The sequence below is a fragment of the Rhodamnia argentea genome, chromosome 5 (genome assembly GCF_020921035.1).
Source record: "Rhodamnia argentea isolate NSW1041297 chromosome 5, ASM2092103v1, whole genome shotgun sequence".
Taxonomy (NCBI): Eukaryota; Viridiplantae; Streptophyta; class Magnoliopsida; order Myrtales; family Myrtaceae; genus Rhodamnia; species Rhodamnia argentea.
Window position 1 is genome coordinate 17,491,836 of NC_063154.1, and position 18,523 is coordinate 17,510,358.

At 40.8% G+C, this 18,523-nt stretch overlaps 2 protein-coding genes and 1 long non-coding RNA gene across 7 annotated transcripts; all 3 read left to right on the forward strand.

Annotated features, from left to right (window-relative positions):
• Positions 1 to 2,312: 2,312 nt before the first annotated feature.
• Positions 2,313 to 3,840, forward strand: LOC115757441. 3 transcript variants are annotated; one of them, XM_030697650.1, is made up of 5 exons: positions 2,382 to 2,827; positions 2,859 to 2,909; positions 3,005 to 3,126; positions 3,233 to 3,517; positions 3,606 to 3,840. In XM_030697650.1, the coding sequence occupies exons 2-5, from the start codon at positions 2,886 to 2,888 to the stop codon at positions 3,658 to 3,660; spliced, it is 486 nt and encodes a 161-aa protein (XP_030553510.1). In that variant the 5' UTR covers positions 2,382 to 2,827; positions 2,859 to 2,885; the 3' UTR covers positions 3,661 to 3,840. The 3 variants fall into 3 exon arrangements, with proteins under 3 accessions (XP_030553514.1, XP_030553510.1, XP_030553513.1); XM_030697654.2 differs by lacking the exons at positions 2,382 to 2,827; positions 2,859 to 2,909 and adding an exon at positions 2,313 to 2,333; XM_030697653.1 differs by having other exon boundaries at positions 2,382 to 2,903.
• Positions 3,841 to 4,700: 860 nt separating this feature from the next.
• Positions 4,701 to 17,150, forward strand: LOC115757437 (probable polyamine transporter At3g19553). Of its 2 annotated transcripts, XM_030697644.2 has the most exons (3): positions 4,703 to 4,812; positions 4,981 to 5,990; positions 7,032 to 7,800. In XM_030697644.2, the coding sequence occupies exons 2-3, from the start codon at positions 5,017 to 5,019 to the stop codon at positions 7,570 to 7,572; spliced, it is 1,515 nt and encodes a 504-aa protein (XP_030553504.1). In that variant the 5' UTR covers positions 4,703 to 4,812; positions 4,981 to 5,016; the 3' UTR covers positions 7,573 to 7,800. The 2 variants fall into 2 exon arrangements, with proteins under 2 accessions (XP_030553505.1, XP_030553504.1); XM_030697645.2 differs by lacking the exon at positions 7,032 to 7,800 and adding an exon at positions 16,329 to 17,150 and having other exon boundaries at positions 4,701 to 5,990.
• Positions 12,788 to 13,574, forward strand: LOC115757443. 2 transcript variants are annotated; one of them, XR_007198281.1, is made up of 2 exons: positions 12,788 to 13,055; positions 13,316 to 13,574. It is a non-coding gene; the product is annotated as an uncharacterized LOC115757443 (long non-coding RNA). The 2 variants fall into 2 exon arrangements; XR_004017328.1 differs by having other exon boundaries at positions 13,384 to 13,574.
• Positions 17,151 to 18,523: the final 1,373 nt, after the last annotated feature.

The following is an 18,523-nucleotide window of genomic DNA, read 5'->3' on the forward strand; positions in this document are numbered from 1 at the left end:
AAGGTGGAGACTTCACCAGACAAAGTTGCTTGACATGAATCAAGTGTCTCCCATGAACAAGGACAGATGTGGGATCCATGATCCATCAACCACTATCCATTAACTTCTCAAGCAAGGGGAGACAGCCAGAGTTGCTTGGCATGAATAAGGTGGCTACTATAAATTTAGCACCTCCATCCTCAAGTCTGACAAAAATCTCTAACCAGAGCCACTCTCTCTCTCTCTCAGATTAGTTGAGGAATCACCAAGAGAGCATACTGTCTGAAAAATATTGTTTGGTGTCCTACAAGGACACCAAACAATATTTTTCAGACAACACAAGATGAAAAGAATATGTTGTTCAGGGATGAAAACATATCTGCACTTCTTGTACTTCTTTCTTCTTTCCTTTTTCTCTTTCCCTGGATGATTAGTAGTAGGGCTTTTGCCACAGAAAACAAAAGATGGAGAAGGAAAAAAAACAAAAAAAAAAACTGCTGCAATGAGGAATGGAGTCGAGTTTACCAACTCCGTTAGTCACCTTCGAAGTTCACATTAGTTGAAGTTAGCAACTTCATGAGGATTGCTGACACAATCCCATGCACGGATATCACCTAAATGCTTCGGTCATGCTAGATGGTTCAGATCCCATGCACCATGTGCATATCACCATTCTTTTTGCCCTCAGAAAATCACTCTATCCTGAAGAACCGGTCCTCCAATTTTTCTCAAAGATCTCAGAAACCCCTTGGAATGCCTCCTTTCGTTTTACTGGAATCAAATTGTTGCATCGCAGAAAGAACTCTGCAGGTTGGCCTGCACGTTGAGCCGACGTATGATCTGATATGAGTTGCTGTTTAGCTTTACCAATCAAAGTATGAATAGTATGCTCTCGAGTTACATCGAGTATTTATGCTGTACTTCTGCTTCTGATCTTAATGTAACCACTTCTTATGTCTCTTTGTCCCTCTCATTGAGCAGATAATTTTGTTTTGGTCAGCCTCTCAGAGGAATCAGTAGTTTAGAAGGCTGCTGATACAGCTGCTTCACCAAGGGCGACACAAGTTCGCATTGCTTTGCCATCACAACATATGATGCCTCGACCGAGAAATTGTCGAATGTGAACGCTTGCCCGCATCATTCTGTGATTCCATTGCAGCTTGTTTGAATTGTCATTTCTTGTCTGCTCATTGTATCTGCAGCATTTGCTTGATGTAGAACAAATCATCATGACTGTGTACTTTCGAACCGACACAGAGATTACTTCACGTGTCTCATGTTAGATGCCGCGGTTAGGGGTGTGCAAACTGGACCGGACCGGCCGGGTTGGTCCGGGCCTTGAGGTGGATGGTCCGGTCCCCGGTCCCAATAAGTGGGACCGGTGACTGGGCGGTCCGGTCCTCGGGTTTCTTGTATTGGGACCGGACCGGCCCAGCCCGGACCGAATCGCCAATAATATATAAATATATACAATTGCAAAAAAAAAAAATTGAAAACAAAACAGAATAATAAAAGTCCACTGCCCATTTTTTTCCCAACCTTGCACGGTCGCACTCTCCTCCTCAAGACTATCTTTTTAGTCTTATTTTCCATATTATTTTTTGTCATCTTTTCTCTCTGCAGGCTTTTTTGAGTGCAATCGGTGATGTTTTTATCATGTAATGGCTGGATTTGGTATTGAATTCGAACATTTTGGTCAAGTTCGTTGATCATAAAAGTCATAGCGAGTCGCTATGTTTTTACCATGACATAGTTTATTAAGTTGACTAGATTTTCAATAGTTATTGGTCCTCTTGGGCCGGGACCGGGACCGGGACTACGGTCCGGTCCCCGATTCCATGCCGGGACCGGATCGGCCCGGACCATGCACACCCCTAGCCGCGGTGATGCAAGTCCACTGTTCGTTTTGTTAGTAATACGTCTCGAGTTTGAGCTTTTAAGGAAACCAGATCCAAATAAGTTTCCAAATTCGAGTAGGTTACCTAGTTTGGAGCCGAATGTTATGGACATAAGAAGTGATTTTTGGTTTTTTGCCCAGCAGTGAGCAGAGGAGCCTTCGACTATAACAATCACTTGGGCGGCGTGCTCGCCAATTACATTTGAAAGAAATTGCAAGTATTCTGAAGCCAATAAATCTTGGGATAAAATTTGTAGATTTCATTCTGATAAGTTGTTTCGTAAGGAAACGCGAGAGCTGAATTCTCTGTGAGTTTTCGGGTGGAAATTGAGAGCCTGGAAACATTGAAAGTGTTTGAGCGACTCGAACATTGTCGTTATATCCCTTCGTGTCACTTAATCTATAGCAGAATCCTTTGCTGCTCTCTCCGTGAACGAGGTAACACCAACCGAACCATATAAACTCGGTGTTCGATTCATTCACTAATGTGTTCGATTAGTTGTTCTTTGGCATCGCGGTTCGTTATCATATAAAAATAGCTAAGCCTTATATGCTTTTACTTTCATCTCTCGCAAGTAGCGACAATCAATCCTTAAATTGAATGGTCCAAAGGAGTGCAACTTTAGGACCATTCAGAGATTTTTTAAATTTTTTTTATGAAAAGCTAATTATGCATTGCCATATTTATTATCTCAAAAATTAGCATTTTCCAATATAATCTCTTCCTGAACGTAATGGAAGGCAATCTTCACGCTTCTCCATCCCACCAAATCCGTAATTACGGTTGAACGGCAGTGCATGGTCAAAGGGGTTCATCCAATGACAAGGCGCCACGTGTCTGTTCAGGAAAGGCCTAAGGATCACCGGCCAAATCCTATCTTGCCACGTGTCCTGCTCCCCCTCTATTTTGCTCCCCCGGCTACCAATTGGAGCTCTTTATAAAGTGGCTGCTTGAAGTTCTGTTCAGAATATCAAAGGAGAGTTTGATTCTGATATTGATCAGAGAAAAATGGCTTACAAAGCAGCTGTGAGGATCATCTCTTATCTCAATTCCTCTCTAGCTTCTTCATTTTCAAGTGAATTTCTCAGTTTGGTTTTCTTGATTTGTGAATGATCTTGTGGCTCTAGGGCTATTGGAGATCGATGCTGAGCCGAGCGGGAGCGAACCACAGGTCGTTCGCGACCGCCACCAAGCCCAAGATGTTCGCCACGACGGCCAATGCTGCGCATGCCGGTCACCACCACGAGAGGTTCGCTCGACCGGCTCTATTCTTGAAGTCGTCCGCGCATGAGAGAGCAAAACAACAGTCCTCACGACTCTGCCCGTGAAATGCTAATCAACACCATTTGCTGCAGGAGCTCGATGATGAAGGGCGAGTTTGCACCGCTGGGGATGGTGATGGCCATGGTGCTGGTGGCAGCGACGATAGGGACGCACACGGCCAAGCAGCAGCTGGCGCACTCCCCCGGGGTGAAGGTGAGCAAGAAGAAGCGGGAGACGGTGCCGGAAGTGGAGGACCCGGAAGCCGTGATCCGCTCGGCCGACAAGTTCCTCAACAAGTCCTTCCTGAGGAAGGTGGCTCACATCCAGGAGGACGCCCGAACATTGCCCGACACCAGCCGCGCCAACCCTTACACCAAGTATGTCTAGCATTACTCGTTTCTTTCCGAACTGATTTCGTCACGATAACGAAGAGCTCCAATCTGAACATGACTCGGTGTCTACTAGGGCTCGGGACGCGGAGACGCTGAAGATGGCGGGGGTGAATCCGGCACGCCGTTGAAGGACAGGACCATCCCAGTCTGATCTTGTATATGGAAAGCAATCTTGTCATTTATCTCTATATTGTCTGCCTAGGGTTTCAGTCCTTTGGACAGTCCTTTCGTAAAAGGTTGTCCTCCGGTGGCTTCAGATATTGTTGTGATTTTTGAAATAAAAAGCGTGGCTAATTATTTTTAGTAATGGATCATTCATGTATGCTAATGATGGAAGGAGCAGGTCAGTGTGATGTTGCTGTTTTTGGGTGGAGATTAGGGACGAATTCGAGTCGAGCTGTTGCGAGTAGTTCGGAGTCGACACGATATTTACTCGGGATCGGCTCGTCTCATTGTGATCGAGACGAGTCGAGTTGATCTCGAGCGAAGATATTTATACCCAATTGAGCTCGAACTGGGCACTATAGTATTGGCTTGGCTCGACTCAATAACATCACTAGTAGGGGCGGCGACGCGTGGATCTTGAGGCGAAAGGGTGGGGATATCGACGGGCAAGGCGGATTAACAAAATTCAACTCCTTTCGTCTATCTGTTTTTCAATATCTTGAAAAATATGGCTATTTGAATTACGAAAACTTTCAAAATAAAATTCCGCATATTATACTAACAAATCGAATTCATTACATTTAAAGATAATAATAAAGGATATTTTGACCCATGTCGGGTGGTGCCTCGGGGACAGGGATCGGTGGACTATTCCGACCCGGCACAAGGCGTCGGGCGGCGGCAGGCAAAGCTCCTTCCTCCATGGGAGACGAGGAATGCTATTCCCGTCCCGACTCAATCAGACTCGATCCGATCCATTGCTATTTTGGAAGAAAATTAAATGCCCAACCGAGCAAGGTTTTTCTAATTAGCGAAGAGTAACCCGAGACAAGGACGTCGAACGCTGACGGACCTTTCCAAAAGCGCTACGCTCGAGCATTGCGAGGCGATTATTATTGTTATTTTTTGGTCGGATTTGCGTATTTCCACGAACACAGAATTGTCAACGTACAACTTACGAAAAGTACTTATCTTGGATGGATGACCAGAATATGTCCGAAGTAGGGAACTATGGCGTTCTTTCTTGCATAAGCGTGGTTCCCTCACTTCGGCTCGAGCGAAGAATCTGAGCCAAACGCGAGACCCGCCTGCATCCGCAGTTCTTGGATACAGAGGTAAATGCTCTGCAACTCCTGGTTCAATCTTTTCCCCCAGATTTCGGTTTCTGTTGTTCCAAAGCAGAAGTGATTTACAAAGCAGAAGTGATTTCTTCTGCGATTCGATATAACGGGTTCAAATAAGTCCCTTTTTGAGTGTTGTTGCTGGTTGGGTCAACGCTGCAGATCTTCTCCTTCCCTGCTTCCTCCCTGCCCTTTTTGATGGGTGAAGAAGAGGGCATGTCGAGTGATTGCCAGAAGCCTGCGAAGTCCAGCCCGAAATTGACTCTGCTCCCCCTGATCGCTCTCATCTTCTACGAGGTCTCTGGGGGTCCGTTCGGCGTTGAGGACTCGGTGAAATCTGGGGGTGGCCCTCTTTTGTCTCTGCTCGGTTTCTTGATCTTCCCGCTGTTTTGGAGCATCCCCGAAGCTCTGGTCACAGCCGAGCTGGCCACGAGCTTCCCCGAGAACGGCGGCTACGTGCTGTGGATCTCGTCGGCTTTCGGCCCCTTCTGGGGATTCCAAGAGGGCTTCTGGAAATGGTTCAGCGGGGTCATGGACAATGCGCTTTACCCCGTGTTGTTCCTGGATTACTTGAAGCATTCGTTCCCGATCTTCAATCGGTTGATCGCCCGAGTCCCGACTCTTCTGGGGATTACGGCCTCATTGACATACTTGAATTACCGAGGCCTACATATAGTTGGGTTTTCCGCGGTTTCTCTTGCGGCTTTTTCGCTTTTGCCATTTGCTGTCATGGGTATCCTGTCGGTTCCTCGAATACGGCCTGCCAAATGGGTAGCAGTAGATTTTGGGAAGGTAGATTGGAGGGGGTACTTCAATAGTATGTTTTGGAACTTGAACTATTGGGATAAGGCGAGCACTTTGGCTGGTGAGGTTGAAAACCCGAGCAAGACATTTCCGAAAGCGCTTCTCGGTGCAGTAGTTTTGGTGGTACTTTCGTATTTGATTCCGCTTTTGGCCGGCACGGGGGCGTTGGATACCCCTGCGAGTGATTGGAGTGATGGTTTCTTTGCTGAAGTTGGCTTCTTGATAGGCGGTGCTTGGCTTAGGTGGTGGATACAGGCGGCTGCTGCGATGTCCAATATGGGGTTATTTGAAGCAGAAATGAGCAGTGATGCTTTTCAACTACTTGGAATGAGTGAGATGGGCATGCTTCCGACCATATTTGCTCAAAGGTGAGCCATTTCTCCAGTTGTGCCTTTTCAGTATTTGGTATCTGCTGTATTTTGTCAGTGTAAATTGAAGAATTTCATGGCAAACAATGCAGCTTCAATGCTTGATAATTATCCTGTGAAGCCACACGATCTAATAGGAATTATAGGTTTTGATGGAGTGGTGCACTAGGCACGTTTTCTTAGCTTCTTGCCTCACTGCAAAGTTAAAAGCATCATGCATCCTTTTACCTCTAAACATAGTTCCTGTGCCACCACCATTGATTAGTTTCTTTTCATCTAAATTTGTGCATTTTACAGGCAATCTTGAATTTGTCCGAATACTCTTTTTTTTTCCCATAAAAGTCGAGCAACGAGTTGGACATTGATTACATATTGTTGCTGAGTATGACAGAAGAAGTTGCGGTCATTAGTCCATTAACAACTGTCTCAAAAGCCTGTTCTCCTTTTCCTGAATACTCCACTGATATCTGTTGTCAATAGTGCCTGAAAATTGTCAGACATCAGCAATGCGAATGATCTGTATAGAAGCAATTCCTTTTTGTTTTTGGGTGTGAAGAAGCAGATAATTGGAAGGTTGAGAGCGGACTTATTTCCATGTTATTTCACGTGATAGTTTTTTCTCCGTTTTTCTAAAGCTGTGTATTCTTTTGAATAACAGTATAGAACTTATGTCTTGCAAGAAAAGATAACTTTCATAACAATTAACTATAATATCAACTATCTCATGTTGATTATTGGAGAGCCTCTAGAATTTCTACTCCAAAAGTGTTCATCTTATATTTGAATTCATTATGCATAGGGGCAGCTAGACTGACTAAATTGTTTGAAGCATTGTGCTCCTACATTCTACGTCAATATTCATCATTAGAGTTTGCCCCATGTTTTAATGCAGCTTCTGTAACTCATTTCCAGAATCTGAGTAAAAAAGAAATTGAAACTCCTGAATTGCTAGATTTTTGCTTTCTTTTCTCTTGGTTAGAATTGTGAACTTCTGGTTGTACCTCTCTGACAATATTTTGGCTCCTTCGATGCATTTTCCAGGTCAAAGTACGGGACACCGACCATTAGCATCCTATGCTCGGCTACTGGAGTTGTGTTCTTGTCATGGATGACTTTCCAAGAAATCCTGGAGTTCCTGAATTTCCTCTACTCCATCGGCATGATCCTCGAGTTTGCTGCTTTCATAAGATTAAGGATAAAGAAGCCGGACCTTCATCGACCATACAGGGTACCGTTGCAGACATTCGGGGCGACAATGCTCTGTGTGCCTCCAACCCTGCTGCTCGTGCTCGTAATGTGCCTGGCTTCTGCAAAGACATTCCTAGTGAGCGGAACGGTTTTTTTGGTGGGTCTCTTACTGTACCCTTTGGTGATTCATGCAAAAGATAAGAAATGGGTCAGATTTGAAGCACAAGAAGGATTGCCCCCGGATAATAATCAAGTTGGTCATTATGTCGAATCGAAATTACCACAGGAAGACACAGATGATCCAACAGTTACCCTGCTTTCAGAATCGGCATCATCCAAGACACAGCAGGACCTTTCTTCAGTTGTGGTCGAAGAAGTCCTCAAACTAGAGTAGGAGGTAATTTTCCCAATTTTGTCTTCTGTCCATGTAGTCATATAAGCAAATTAGGAAATAAATTGAAAAAGAAATAGTAAAGATAAGTGACTGATCGAAAAGGCCGATATTACTCTCGGGGCTTGCCGCTTTGTGTAAATTTTATGCCGCGTTGCAGAACTTGCAAGACAAAACTGGTTATAGATCATGAGTTAGCAGCTTCTCATTATGTCGTGACCTGAGACCGAACTGTCGACCGGAATTCGTTTACCCAGTTTAATGAGGTTTCCCAAATGCAAAACTTAATGAGATCTTCTCAGCATTTGCCATTGAAGTTTCTCGCTTCTTGTAGAGTCTCAGACCGAATCTCTGACGAGAAAAAAAGGTTGGCATGTGATGTTTATAGCTTGGATTGTCTGATGCAAAGCAAAGGTAATGAATCGGTTTATCAATGGTTGGTCCCTCCTTTTAGTTTTCCTCTGCTCATTTTCCCAAACAAAAGGATTGAAATTTCGATATAAGTAGCTGACATGAGCTTAATCTCGAGTAAATGGGTCACCTGTCTCCTGCGAGCTTGATTCACGTGAGTAAACTGTTGAACAGCTCGTGCGTTGTTGTCTAGTCTCGGCATACCTCGTTTGGAGAGACTTCCTGGCTGTTAACATCTTGGTGGAGCTACGATGGTGAGCTCGATAACCTTGGACTTTCGGATCATAGGTGATGCGAAGTTGTCATGGCTTAAACCAAACATTCCGTAGCGGATATGAGACGCTTACGGTGCCCGAAGAGAGAGTAGCTAGCGCCGATCGCCCCTCCCCGTTCTTTTACTATCCATAATTGACCAACTTTGTAATCGAACTGGACAATATACAAAGGCCGACAAGGCCCAAAAGCATAATGGAGTACACAAAGCTATGGAAGCCCCATAACGATACATGCCCATATGAAGAGTCTAAAAGAGTCTGGGAGTTTGAATGCATTGAACTTTTTCTCTTTATATATACAATTAGCATTATGAAAATCGACTATTTTGTTTTTTTTTTACTTATAAAAAGTCAAAGTAACTTTTGTATTTTCTCCTCAAAATACAAATTATATCCAAATTTCAAATATTACGGAAAATCGTATTTTTTTTTTTTTGCATCTATATGTTAATATAAGACCATTTTTAAGATTTCAAGTATTTTACATTAGGAAGAAGATAACATGGCCACGACACAATATTTCAAACGAATGACAAATAAAAAGTAAAAGTCACCCGGAGCAAACTGTTATTAAGTGTACCAACCGAGTGCCCGAGAAGACTCATTAAAGCAGACAACATTAATACTCTAGTGGGAGAACTGAATCAAACCAAACACATGATGGGATTTTGTGTCTTGCTTCGCGAAAAGTGAGTGATTTTTAAAAAACATTTTCGAAGGAATGATCTCTTCTATTGCTTACAAAAACCGGTGAACAATAAATAATTTTTTTATTTACGTAAATGTTTAGACATAAATTGTCGTTGGTAATAATAAATAGACAAATAATTTTATCATGTACGCAAATATTTACACATAAATTATTTTAAGTGATACATGAGATTATTTTTAGGAGAATGTTTCTCTGATCCTTTATTTTTTGCGAAACAAATAGAGTCCTAATGTCTTTTGATGATGCGCGCAAATGTGCTTTGTGATTGAATTAAATGAATTTTCATATTGAGCACATAGCTTCTCAAAACCCTAGTTTTTGTTAGGAATGGCACCCCGATTCCAAGAAAATAACTGAAGCAAAATTAATCGGATAGACTCAACTGGTACTAATGCAAAAATTTTTAGGACTAAATTAGTCCAATTAAACTGTTTATGACTGAATTAGTATCAATACAATAAGTTTAGTACTTTTTTTTATACTTTTCGGTAAATTGTCAGTTTTGGTTCTCTGTTATGTTCTTCTTGATTCGATCTTGCTGATTCTGAAACTCGTCGTTTTGATGTTGGGAGATTAGGTTCTATAAGTCCATTTTGGTTCCATAAGAGACACCGTATCTTTTGCTCATTACTCACACTTACTTCCAAGAGCATGCTCACACTAAACAATTCTAATTTCGGTTTCTTATCCTTTTTCTTTTCGGAAACGTGATTGATTCGAGAGAGTTAACATTAAATATCTTTTGAAACATGTTGGGCTACATTTGTAAACATAAGAAGATGGGAATCATTTGAATTTTCTTGGATAAAGCCATTACCGATCTACTAAACTTGTGCAATTTTTCCAATCAAGTCCTTAAATGTTCTTTATTTTTCAATGAAACTGAGTCTTCGACCTAGATACTCTTCTTCCTTCATGTTAGTCCTTCTATGAAAAATATGACCATCATATTATTAATTTTTCATACAACTTTTGAAACATAAGAGAATAGGTACTGTGGTTTTCATATTGGCTACTCCATGTTTGGTTGGTGAAAACAACAAACTTAGATTGGAGGGACATGACTGCTCATTTAACCGATCCAGACGGGTTCGTTCAGGCCTACTCGGACCCGAACGTCCCGAGTTCCTGGCCACGCCTACCCATTTGTCTACATTTCTTTTTTTATTTTAAAAATTTTCAGCTAAAAAATAAATAGAAATGGAAAACAATTGTAGGTAGAGTGTGTTATTTTATCTGATTACTTTGCGTACGAGGTTTATACTATTCTCCACTATACTGGAAGTTAGGGATTATTTTTAACCTATTAATGCCTATAAGTATTAAATATTAGAGTAATGTTATTGATAAAATGTATTTTTATAATCTCTCTTAATGAATATATGGGCTAGCCAACGCAGGCCTCAAGGCCCTTATCTAGGCTTGACCCGCCACATGAAAATAGTGGGGGTGAGCATAGTTCTCGGGTAGAACTTGGAACGAGAGAATCGAACCGGTGAAAACATGATAGGTTTCAGGTTTTTCTATTTGTTGTTATGCATTAGCAAAAAAATTTGATGATCAAAGGGCTCGGGACAATCACATATACATCTACAATGAATATTTAGATCCCTTTGGTTCTTGAAAAACGAATAATTTGAAATACATTTTCCAAAAAAATAATTGCTTGCGTCTCTTGAAATAATTAGCTAATGAAAAACGTTTTCATTATCGACGATAATTTATGTCTAAACATTTGATATTGATTTTTTTTTTTGCGTTCATTCATTTATATAATCGATATAACGAGGAAAATGTTTTCTAAATCATTTATCTCACTCGAAACAAACGGAGCCTTAGTTACTTAATTTTTAACTTTCGATTTTCTTCTTTTCCATTTCTTTTTCATTTTATGTTGTTAATTGATATTTATATTTACGTTATTTGGTTGTTAATTAAATTGAAATCCTTTTTTCATTGAAAAATATTGAACTCCTTAGGTTATTTTTGTCCATTTGCCCTAATTTTTTGTGTGTGCATATTCTAGTTTCACAAATATTTGCAAATAATAAAAAAATGGCCGAAAGAAGCTACATAAATATTATCCTAGAGTTAGGCATCCGTTGAGTTTATTCCCCCTTAAATATAATCCATTGACTTATAAAACTAGACAGGTATTGTTTCTTTAGATTTAAATTAGTATCCTTCCTTCTCTTCATAGAGCAGTCTTGTTGCCACGTGGAAAATAAGAAGGGGGAGGGGGAGAGGGATAAAGGAGACATTACTTCATAGAGGCCTCATCAATATTGATAGAATGAATTACTAGGTAATCAAGCTGGTTATAAAACATAAAATACTGTGCGAAGCATAAGTTCACCGATAGGAAGCTTTAAACATTCTCTACACGACTCTAGATGCGGAAGGCTACTATACCTATCTATCCAACTGTCGCCAATCAAAGGTGACCTGGGTCTACCTTTCTCGGTTGCAGGCCCCTAAGTTCTCTCCAAATCTTTTTCTTCTCTGAAGAGAGGAAATATTTATAAAACTTACAAGAAGATCCCTCCATTATACAGAGAAGTTCCTCCCCCTATCTCCTCTTCAGGCTTTTAAGGACCTGCTCAGCTCCATATTCTCCCTTAAATATAATCCATATTGAGTTATAAAACCAGACAAGTATTGTTTCTTTAGATTTAAATTAGTATCCTTCCTTCTCTTCATAGAACAATCTTGTTGCCACGTGGAAAATAAGAAGGGGGAGGGGGAGAGGGATGAAGGGGACATTGTCGACTTCACATACTATTCACATGATCGGGTAAATTCGCTTAATATCAGGGGTGATCGGTTTTTAGTTCGGCCTGGTCTGGTTCCTGGATAGGCCAAAGTCGCATATGCTTGAAATATATATTCACATTTTATATGTATAGAAGTGCTCTTAATAATTTAAGAGTTTTAAAATTTTTTCAAAGATTTGTAAGAAATGAAATTAAAACTAAAAGAAATTGTCGGTCCGATCCGAGTGGTCGGGAATTGGACCAGCGCTCCCGAAAACTGGACCAAGCCAGCTGGTCCAATCCGACTTGTTTGGCTCTCCTTGCTCACCCCTACTTAATCTATCGTGGACAGGTATTTGTTTCCTCTCGGTTCCTTTCTTGGTGGGTATTCCTAGACCGTCGCCATAAAATCTGGTATTATTGCATCTAGCTAAGGCAAGAATATAGTCTGCCCAACATAGTTATGGTTTTTGGAACTTTAAATTACATTTGATGCTTTGATAGCTTAAAATGAACTAATGCTACATATTTACCACCTTGACATCGTGCCCTATACTAAGCTTGATTTCCGAATTAATTGACGAAACGTTATGACAAACCGTAAGTAGATATTTAAAAAGCTGATCATACTTATGTTTCGTTTATTTCGCGAAAAATGAATGGTTTGAAAAATATTTTCCTAAAAAATAATTATGTGTATAATTTGAAATAACTAAGTAACGAAAAATATTTTCATTATCAACCGTAATTTATGTTTAAATAGTTTCTTCAATGATAATTTTTTTTTTTTTTTTTTGCGGATGCTGAAAAATGGAGAAAATAGAAAAGAAATAAGTGAAGCAACGACCAGGAAGAAAGTTCCAATAAAGTAGTCAATAAATTGAACAGAGATGACTTTCCCTCTCAACTTCCGCAGCAAGTTGTGAGAGTTGAGAAACAAGTCCAGAAGCCAGACAACATAACTTCCTAAGTAAGGTAAAGAGGAGTGCATCAGAGGAAGCACAGGGCAGCAAGCGCAGTATAAATTCATGTCCTCACGCGGGTTGAAACATCATAGATATCTCCAACCGAGTTCCGAGACATTTGTGCCCGCTCCGTTTCTCCTGCAGCGAACGCGAGATGGAAGACCGTGCGGTAGCTGGGCAGCATTCGCCGGCGGCATCTGGAGCCAAAAACCATCACCAGAGGAATCGTGGATCATTATTTGAAGCCGAAAGAACGAGCTGCGTGGTGGTGCCCCGATCACTCCCGGTTTCTAAGCGGAACACTAAAGCTTGGGTGATGCACGAGTATCACCTAAATGCCGATCCTCTTTAGGACACTTCTGGAGGCCAGGTACATAGATTTATCTCATTCGCCTGGTATCTATGCTTCTTGGCTTTGCAGACTAAAGTATGACTATCAAGTTCGTTCGTCGAATTACTAGCTTTTCGCTGAGCATATGCGAGTTATGTTATGCACACCCCTTGGCATCTAGCCATTGAGATACTGTTAATGTGCATCTCAGTTCTATTAGGATATGTTACTGCCTTTTGCTTCTCTTTTCGTATTATCCAACTCATGTCCGGTTCTTGTTCTTTTTCTTATATGTGCAGGCAGACTGTTCTTGGCGTTTTGAAGGTACACGAAATGAGAAGGCCGATAATTAAGATATTCCTAGCAGGACTATGCAGCCTCGTAGGTTAAAGATGCCTTAAAGAAGACGATCCACGTATTTCTAAAAGACCAATCCAAGCGACCGAAGACACTTGTGAAGCCATATTCAAGTTAGGTTTCTCCATGCTTAGTGCGGATTCACAATGAGCTTTGTATACCAGTAAAAAAATCTTCTTACTGAGAAGCCCTTCATTTCAATTTACTGCATTTATCATTTTGGAGCTCGAGATCCATCCGAATTCCATGTATGGTGGCCTGGTTTAAGACTTTCTAAATGTGTAACCGCACTCTAATTCATGGAAGTGGTTACTGAAAAAGAGTACATGAACTCCTTCCTCCGAAGCAGATGATCGCCATAATGAGTGACCATATAGATTTGACCCAGAAAAAGAAAGCGGCAATGCCGCCGCCTTTCAACCCCATGCCGCTGGTTTAACGGTTAAGAATTAGACTCAATTGGGCAATAGTTCACATCACACGAGTTTGATTCTCCACAACCGCCAATTGCGTACAATCTCATATTAGTCTCGCCCCCGAGGGCTCGTGCTCACATCTCACTTGGTCTATAGAGGCCCTTGGTTTATGCGACTAAGGCCAAGTTGCAGGTCATCTTCGAACATTCATCTATCAGCATATTTCAAGAGTGAAACTTTAATGATATGCACAATAAAAGAAGATAACATTCAATTTTCTGTTGTTGTCAATCTCCTACGACCCGTCGCATGATAACACCAATCATAGTTTAGTCTTACCTAAACTGAAAGGGGACGAAACTAATTAGATGGGAAAAAATTCAAATAAGTACCTAAAGTGTCATCTTTGGGGCAGATCAAGGCCATTTTCGTCATTTATTTTTTCTATTTTTCTTCCTTTTTTCTGTTTTCTTTTCTTTTTTCCATTTCCTTTTTCTATTTTTTTTTTCCTTCCTTCTCGCTGGTAGCTGGTCTCAGGCGATGGCTGGCCACCAGCAATCGATGTCGGCGAAGGCCTAACAAAAGTTCTTTTTTTTGTTGCATTGGCACATAAAGAGACCGTGTAGGGTGAAACTTTGTTTTATAAAGAAAACGTATACATGCATGGACAGCCCTTATGTTAACTGACTCTTAGCAGGTTGATTTTAACTCAGATTCACACTATGTAACTAATGAAAATGAAAAGGAAGGTCTCCTATTGTAATTAGTGGAAACAACTAGGACACAACATAGGAGCAAATCCCAGAAATTTCCTGGATAATGTCATTAGAATTTGAGTGAGCAAAACAAATATATACAGCAAACCATGTAACTTTCAGAATGAGCAGAATCCTAGGTTAGTCTGTTTATGTGATAGGATCCACCAGGACAGGGAAAAGCAGACAATAAAACCATCCCCGTCAGCTACCACTCAATATCAAGATTTCTCGAATGTCCACATACAAGAAGTTTGGTAACTTCTCAAAGAATGGAAGACTTTCTATAAAGACCCTCCCAAATGGTAGTGTGTTGATGCTCACTTCATCTGCTTCCACAATCTGAAGTGAGCTCATTAGTTTTGCTTGTGTGTTGGGTTAAGAACAGAATGGGGAAGGAGATGGGAGCTGTGGTCATCCCGAGCAATTTGCCGGTCAGATACATATTCCATCCCAGTGACGAGGAATTCGTCGATCATTACTTGAAGAATCGAGTCCGAGGATTCGTCGACTGTCCCTGCATAATTCCCGACATCGACCTCTGCAGGTGGGATCCTTGGCAATTACCGCAGAAGTTTCATGGTAAGAACAGATAGTACTATCACTTTGCTTGCTCCTTTGATACAATCTCTCCGCAACCATGATTTTCAGAAGCCTATTACCTAAAGTATTATGGGTTTTTGGAGCATAATATTTATCATCAAGTGGTGAAAAGTCGAGGGCATGCTTCCGACCGTATTCGCTCAAAGGTGAGCCATTTCTCCAGGTGTTCCTTCTCAGTTTTTGGTATCTGCTGTACTTTGTCGGTGTAAATTGAAGAATTTCATGGAAAAATGTAGCTTCAAAGCTTGATAATATTCCTGTGAAGCCATCTGATCTAATAGGAATTACAGGTTTTGATGGAGTGGTGCACTAGGCACGTTTGCTTAGCTTTTTGCCTCACTGCCAAGTTAAAAGCATGATGCATCCTTTTGACCTCCAATCATAGTTCCTGTGCCACCATTGAAACGTTTCCTTGATCTTAATCTGTGCTTCCTATGGAAGTCAAGCAACAAGTAGGACATTGATTAAATATCGTTGCTTGCCTAAGTATGAGAGAAATTTTTTGTCATTGTTCCACCAACAACTGCATCAAAAGCCTGTTCTCTTTTTCCTGGACACTTCACTAGTATCTGCTGTCTATAGGGCACGGAAATTCTCAGACATCAGCAACATGAATGATCTGTCTAAAAGCAATTACATTTTGTCTTAGGGTGTAAAGAAGCAGATAACTAGAAGGTTCATAGCGGACATATTTCCGTGTTCTATAACGTGACAATATTTTCTACGTTTTTCTGCAGCCGTATGTTCTTTTGAATAACGACGTAGAATTTAAATCTTGCAAGAGAAGATACTTCTTGTACCAATTAACTATAATATCAAATATCGCATGTTGATTGCTGCAGAACCTCTATATTTCGAGCTCTGAAACTCATCTTATATTTATTTAGTGATGTACATGAGCTGCTAGACTGACTAAATTGTTTTTTTTTTTGGTAAGGCTAGACTGACTAAATTGTTTGAAGCATTGTGCTTCTAGATTCCAAGTCAACATTCATCACGAGAGTTTGCCCCATGTTTAGTGCCACTCCTGTAACTTCATTTTCAGAATCTGAGTGAAAAGGATAGCGAAACTCCTGAATCGCTAAATTGCTAGATTTTTGCTTTCTTTCTCTTGGTTAAAATTGTGAATTTCTGGTTGAACCTCTCTGACAATATTTTGGCTCCTTGGATGCATTTTCCAGGTCAAAGTACGGGACACCAACTATTAGCATCCTATGCTCAGCTACTGGTGTTGTGTTCTTGTCATGGATGACTTTCCAAGAAATCCTGGAATTCCTGAATTTCCTCTACTCCATCGGCATGATCCTCGAGTTTGCTGCTTTCATAAGATTAAGGATAAAGAAGCCGGACCTGCATCGACCATACAGGGTACCATTGCAGACATTCGGGACGACGATGCTCTTTGTGCCTCCAACCCTGCTGCTGGTGCTCGTAATGTGCTTGGCTTCTGCAAAGACATTCCTAGTGAGCGGAACGGTTTTTTTGGTGGGTCGCTTATTGTACCCTTTGGTGATTCATGCGAAAGATAAGAAATGGGTCAGTTTTGAAGGACAAGAAGGATTGCCCCCGGATAATAATCAAGTTGGCCATTATGTCGAATCGAAATTACCACAGGAAGACACAGATGATTCAACAGTTACCCTGCTTTCAGAATCGGCATCATCCAAGACACAGCAGGACCTTTCTTCAGTTGTGGTTGAAGAAGTCCTAAAACTAGAGTAGGAGGTAATTTTCCCAATTTTGTCTTCTGTCCATGTAGTAGGAAATAATTTGAAAAAGAAATAGTAAAGATAAGTGACTGATCGAAAAGGCTGATATTACTCTCGGGGCGTACCGCTTTGTGTAAATTTTATGCCGCGTGCCAGAACTTGCAAGACAAAACTGGTTATAGATCATGAGTTAGCAGCTTCTCATTATGTCAGTGTCCTGAGACCGAACTCTCGACCGGAATTCGTTTCCGCGGTTCATTGAGGTTTCCCAAATGCAAAACTTAATGAAATCTTCTCAGCATGTGCCATTGAAAAGTTTCTCCCTTCTTGTAGAGAGTCACGGACAAGTCTGCGGCGAGAAGAAAAGGTTGTTACATGATATTTGTAGCTTGGGTTGTCTGATGCAAAGCAAAGGTAATGAATCAGTTCATCAATCGTTGGTCCCTCCTCCTAGTTTTCCTCCGCTCACTTTCCCAAACAAAAGCATTGAAATTTCGATTCAAGTAGCTGACATGAGCTTAATCTCGAGTAAATGGGTCTTCTGTCTCCTACGATTTTGATTCACATAGTTAGTAAACCGTTAAACAGCTCGTGCCTCGTTGTCTAGTCACGGCACACCTCATTTGGAGAGACCTCTTGGCTGCTAATATCTTGGTGGAGCTGCGATGGTGAGCTCGATAACCTTGGACTTGCGGATCGCAGGTGATGGGAAGTTGTCATGGCTTAAACCAAACATTCCATAGTGGCTACGAGATGCTTGCGCTGATAGCCCCTCCCTGTTCTTTTACTATCCATAATTGACCAACTTCGTAATCGGACCGGACAATGTACATAGGCCGAAAGGCCCAGAAGCATAATAGAGTACACAAAGCTATGGAAGTCCCATAAAAATACATACAAGAGCAAAGCCCGGAAAGGCCCACGTGAAGGGTCTAAAGAGTGAGTTTGAAATTTGAATGCGCTGAACTTTTTCTCTATATGTATAATTAACATTATCAAAACCGAATTTTTTTTTTTGGGACTTCTAAAAGGTCAAAGCAACTTTTGTACTATCTCCTGAAAATGCAAATTAATATAAGACCAATTTTAAGATTTCAAGTATTTTACATTAGAAAAAAGACAACATGGCCATTGGCCAAAATAAAAAGTAAAAGTCACCCTGAACAAACTGTTATTAAGTATACCAACTGAGCGCGCGAGAATACTCATTAAAGTAGACAACATTAACACTCTAGTGGGAGAACCGAATCAAACCAAATGCATGACGGGGCTTTGCGGTTTGTTTCTTTGAAAATGAGTGATTTGAAACACATTTTCAAGAGAATGATATCTTCTTTTGCTTACAAAAATGAGTGAACAAACAATAATTTTGTTATCTACACAAATGTTTAGACATTATTGCCTTTGCCAATAATGAAAAGAAAATATTTTTATCATCTATGAAAATGTCTACATAAATTATTGTCTGTATTGAAATTTATTGACTAATTATTTCAAGTAATAGATACGATTATTTTCAGGAAAATATTTTTCAGGTAATTCATTTTTCGCTAAACAAATGAAGTCATAATGTCTTTTGATGATGTGCACAAATGTGCATTGGTTTTGAATTAAATGAATTTTCATATCGAGCACATAGCTTCTCAAAACCCTAGTTTTTGTGAGGA

Excerpts from the sequence above, each read along its gene's own strand:
- LOC115757441 (XM_030697650.1), top strand. The coding sequence starts at position 2,886 with ATGGCTTACAAAGCAGCTGTGAGG. Across the intron at positions 3,127-3,232 it reads GCCGGTCACCACCACGAGAG|GAGCTCGATGATGAAGGGCG; the intron begins GTTCGCTCGACC and ends CATTTGCTGCAG. Across the intron at positions 3,518-3,605 it reads CGCGCCAACCCTTACACCAA|GGCTCGGGACGCGGAGACGC; the intron begins GTATGTCTAGCA and ends GGTGTCTACTAG.
- LOC115757437 (XM_030697645.2), top strand. The coding sequence starts at position 5,017 with ATGGGTGAAGAAGAGGGCATGTCGAGTGATTGCCAGAAGCCTGCGAAG. Across the intron at positions 5,991-16,328 it reads CCGACCATATTTGCTCAAAG|GTCAAAGTACGGGACACCAA; the intron begins GTGAGCCATTTC and ends TGCATTTTCCAG.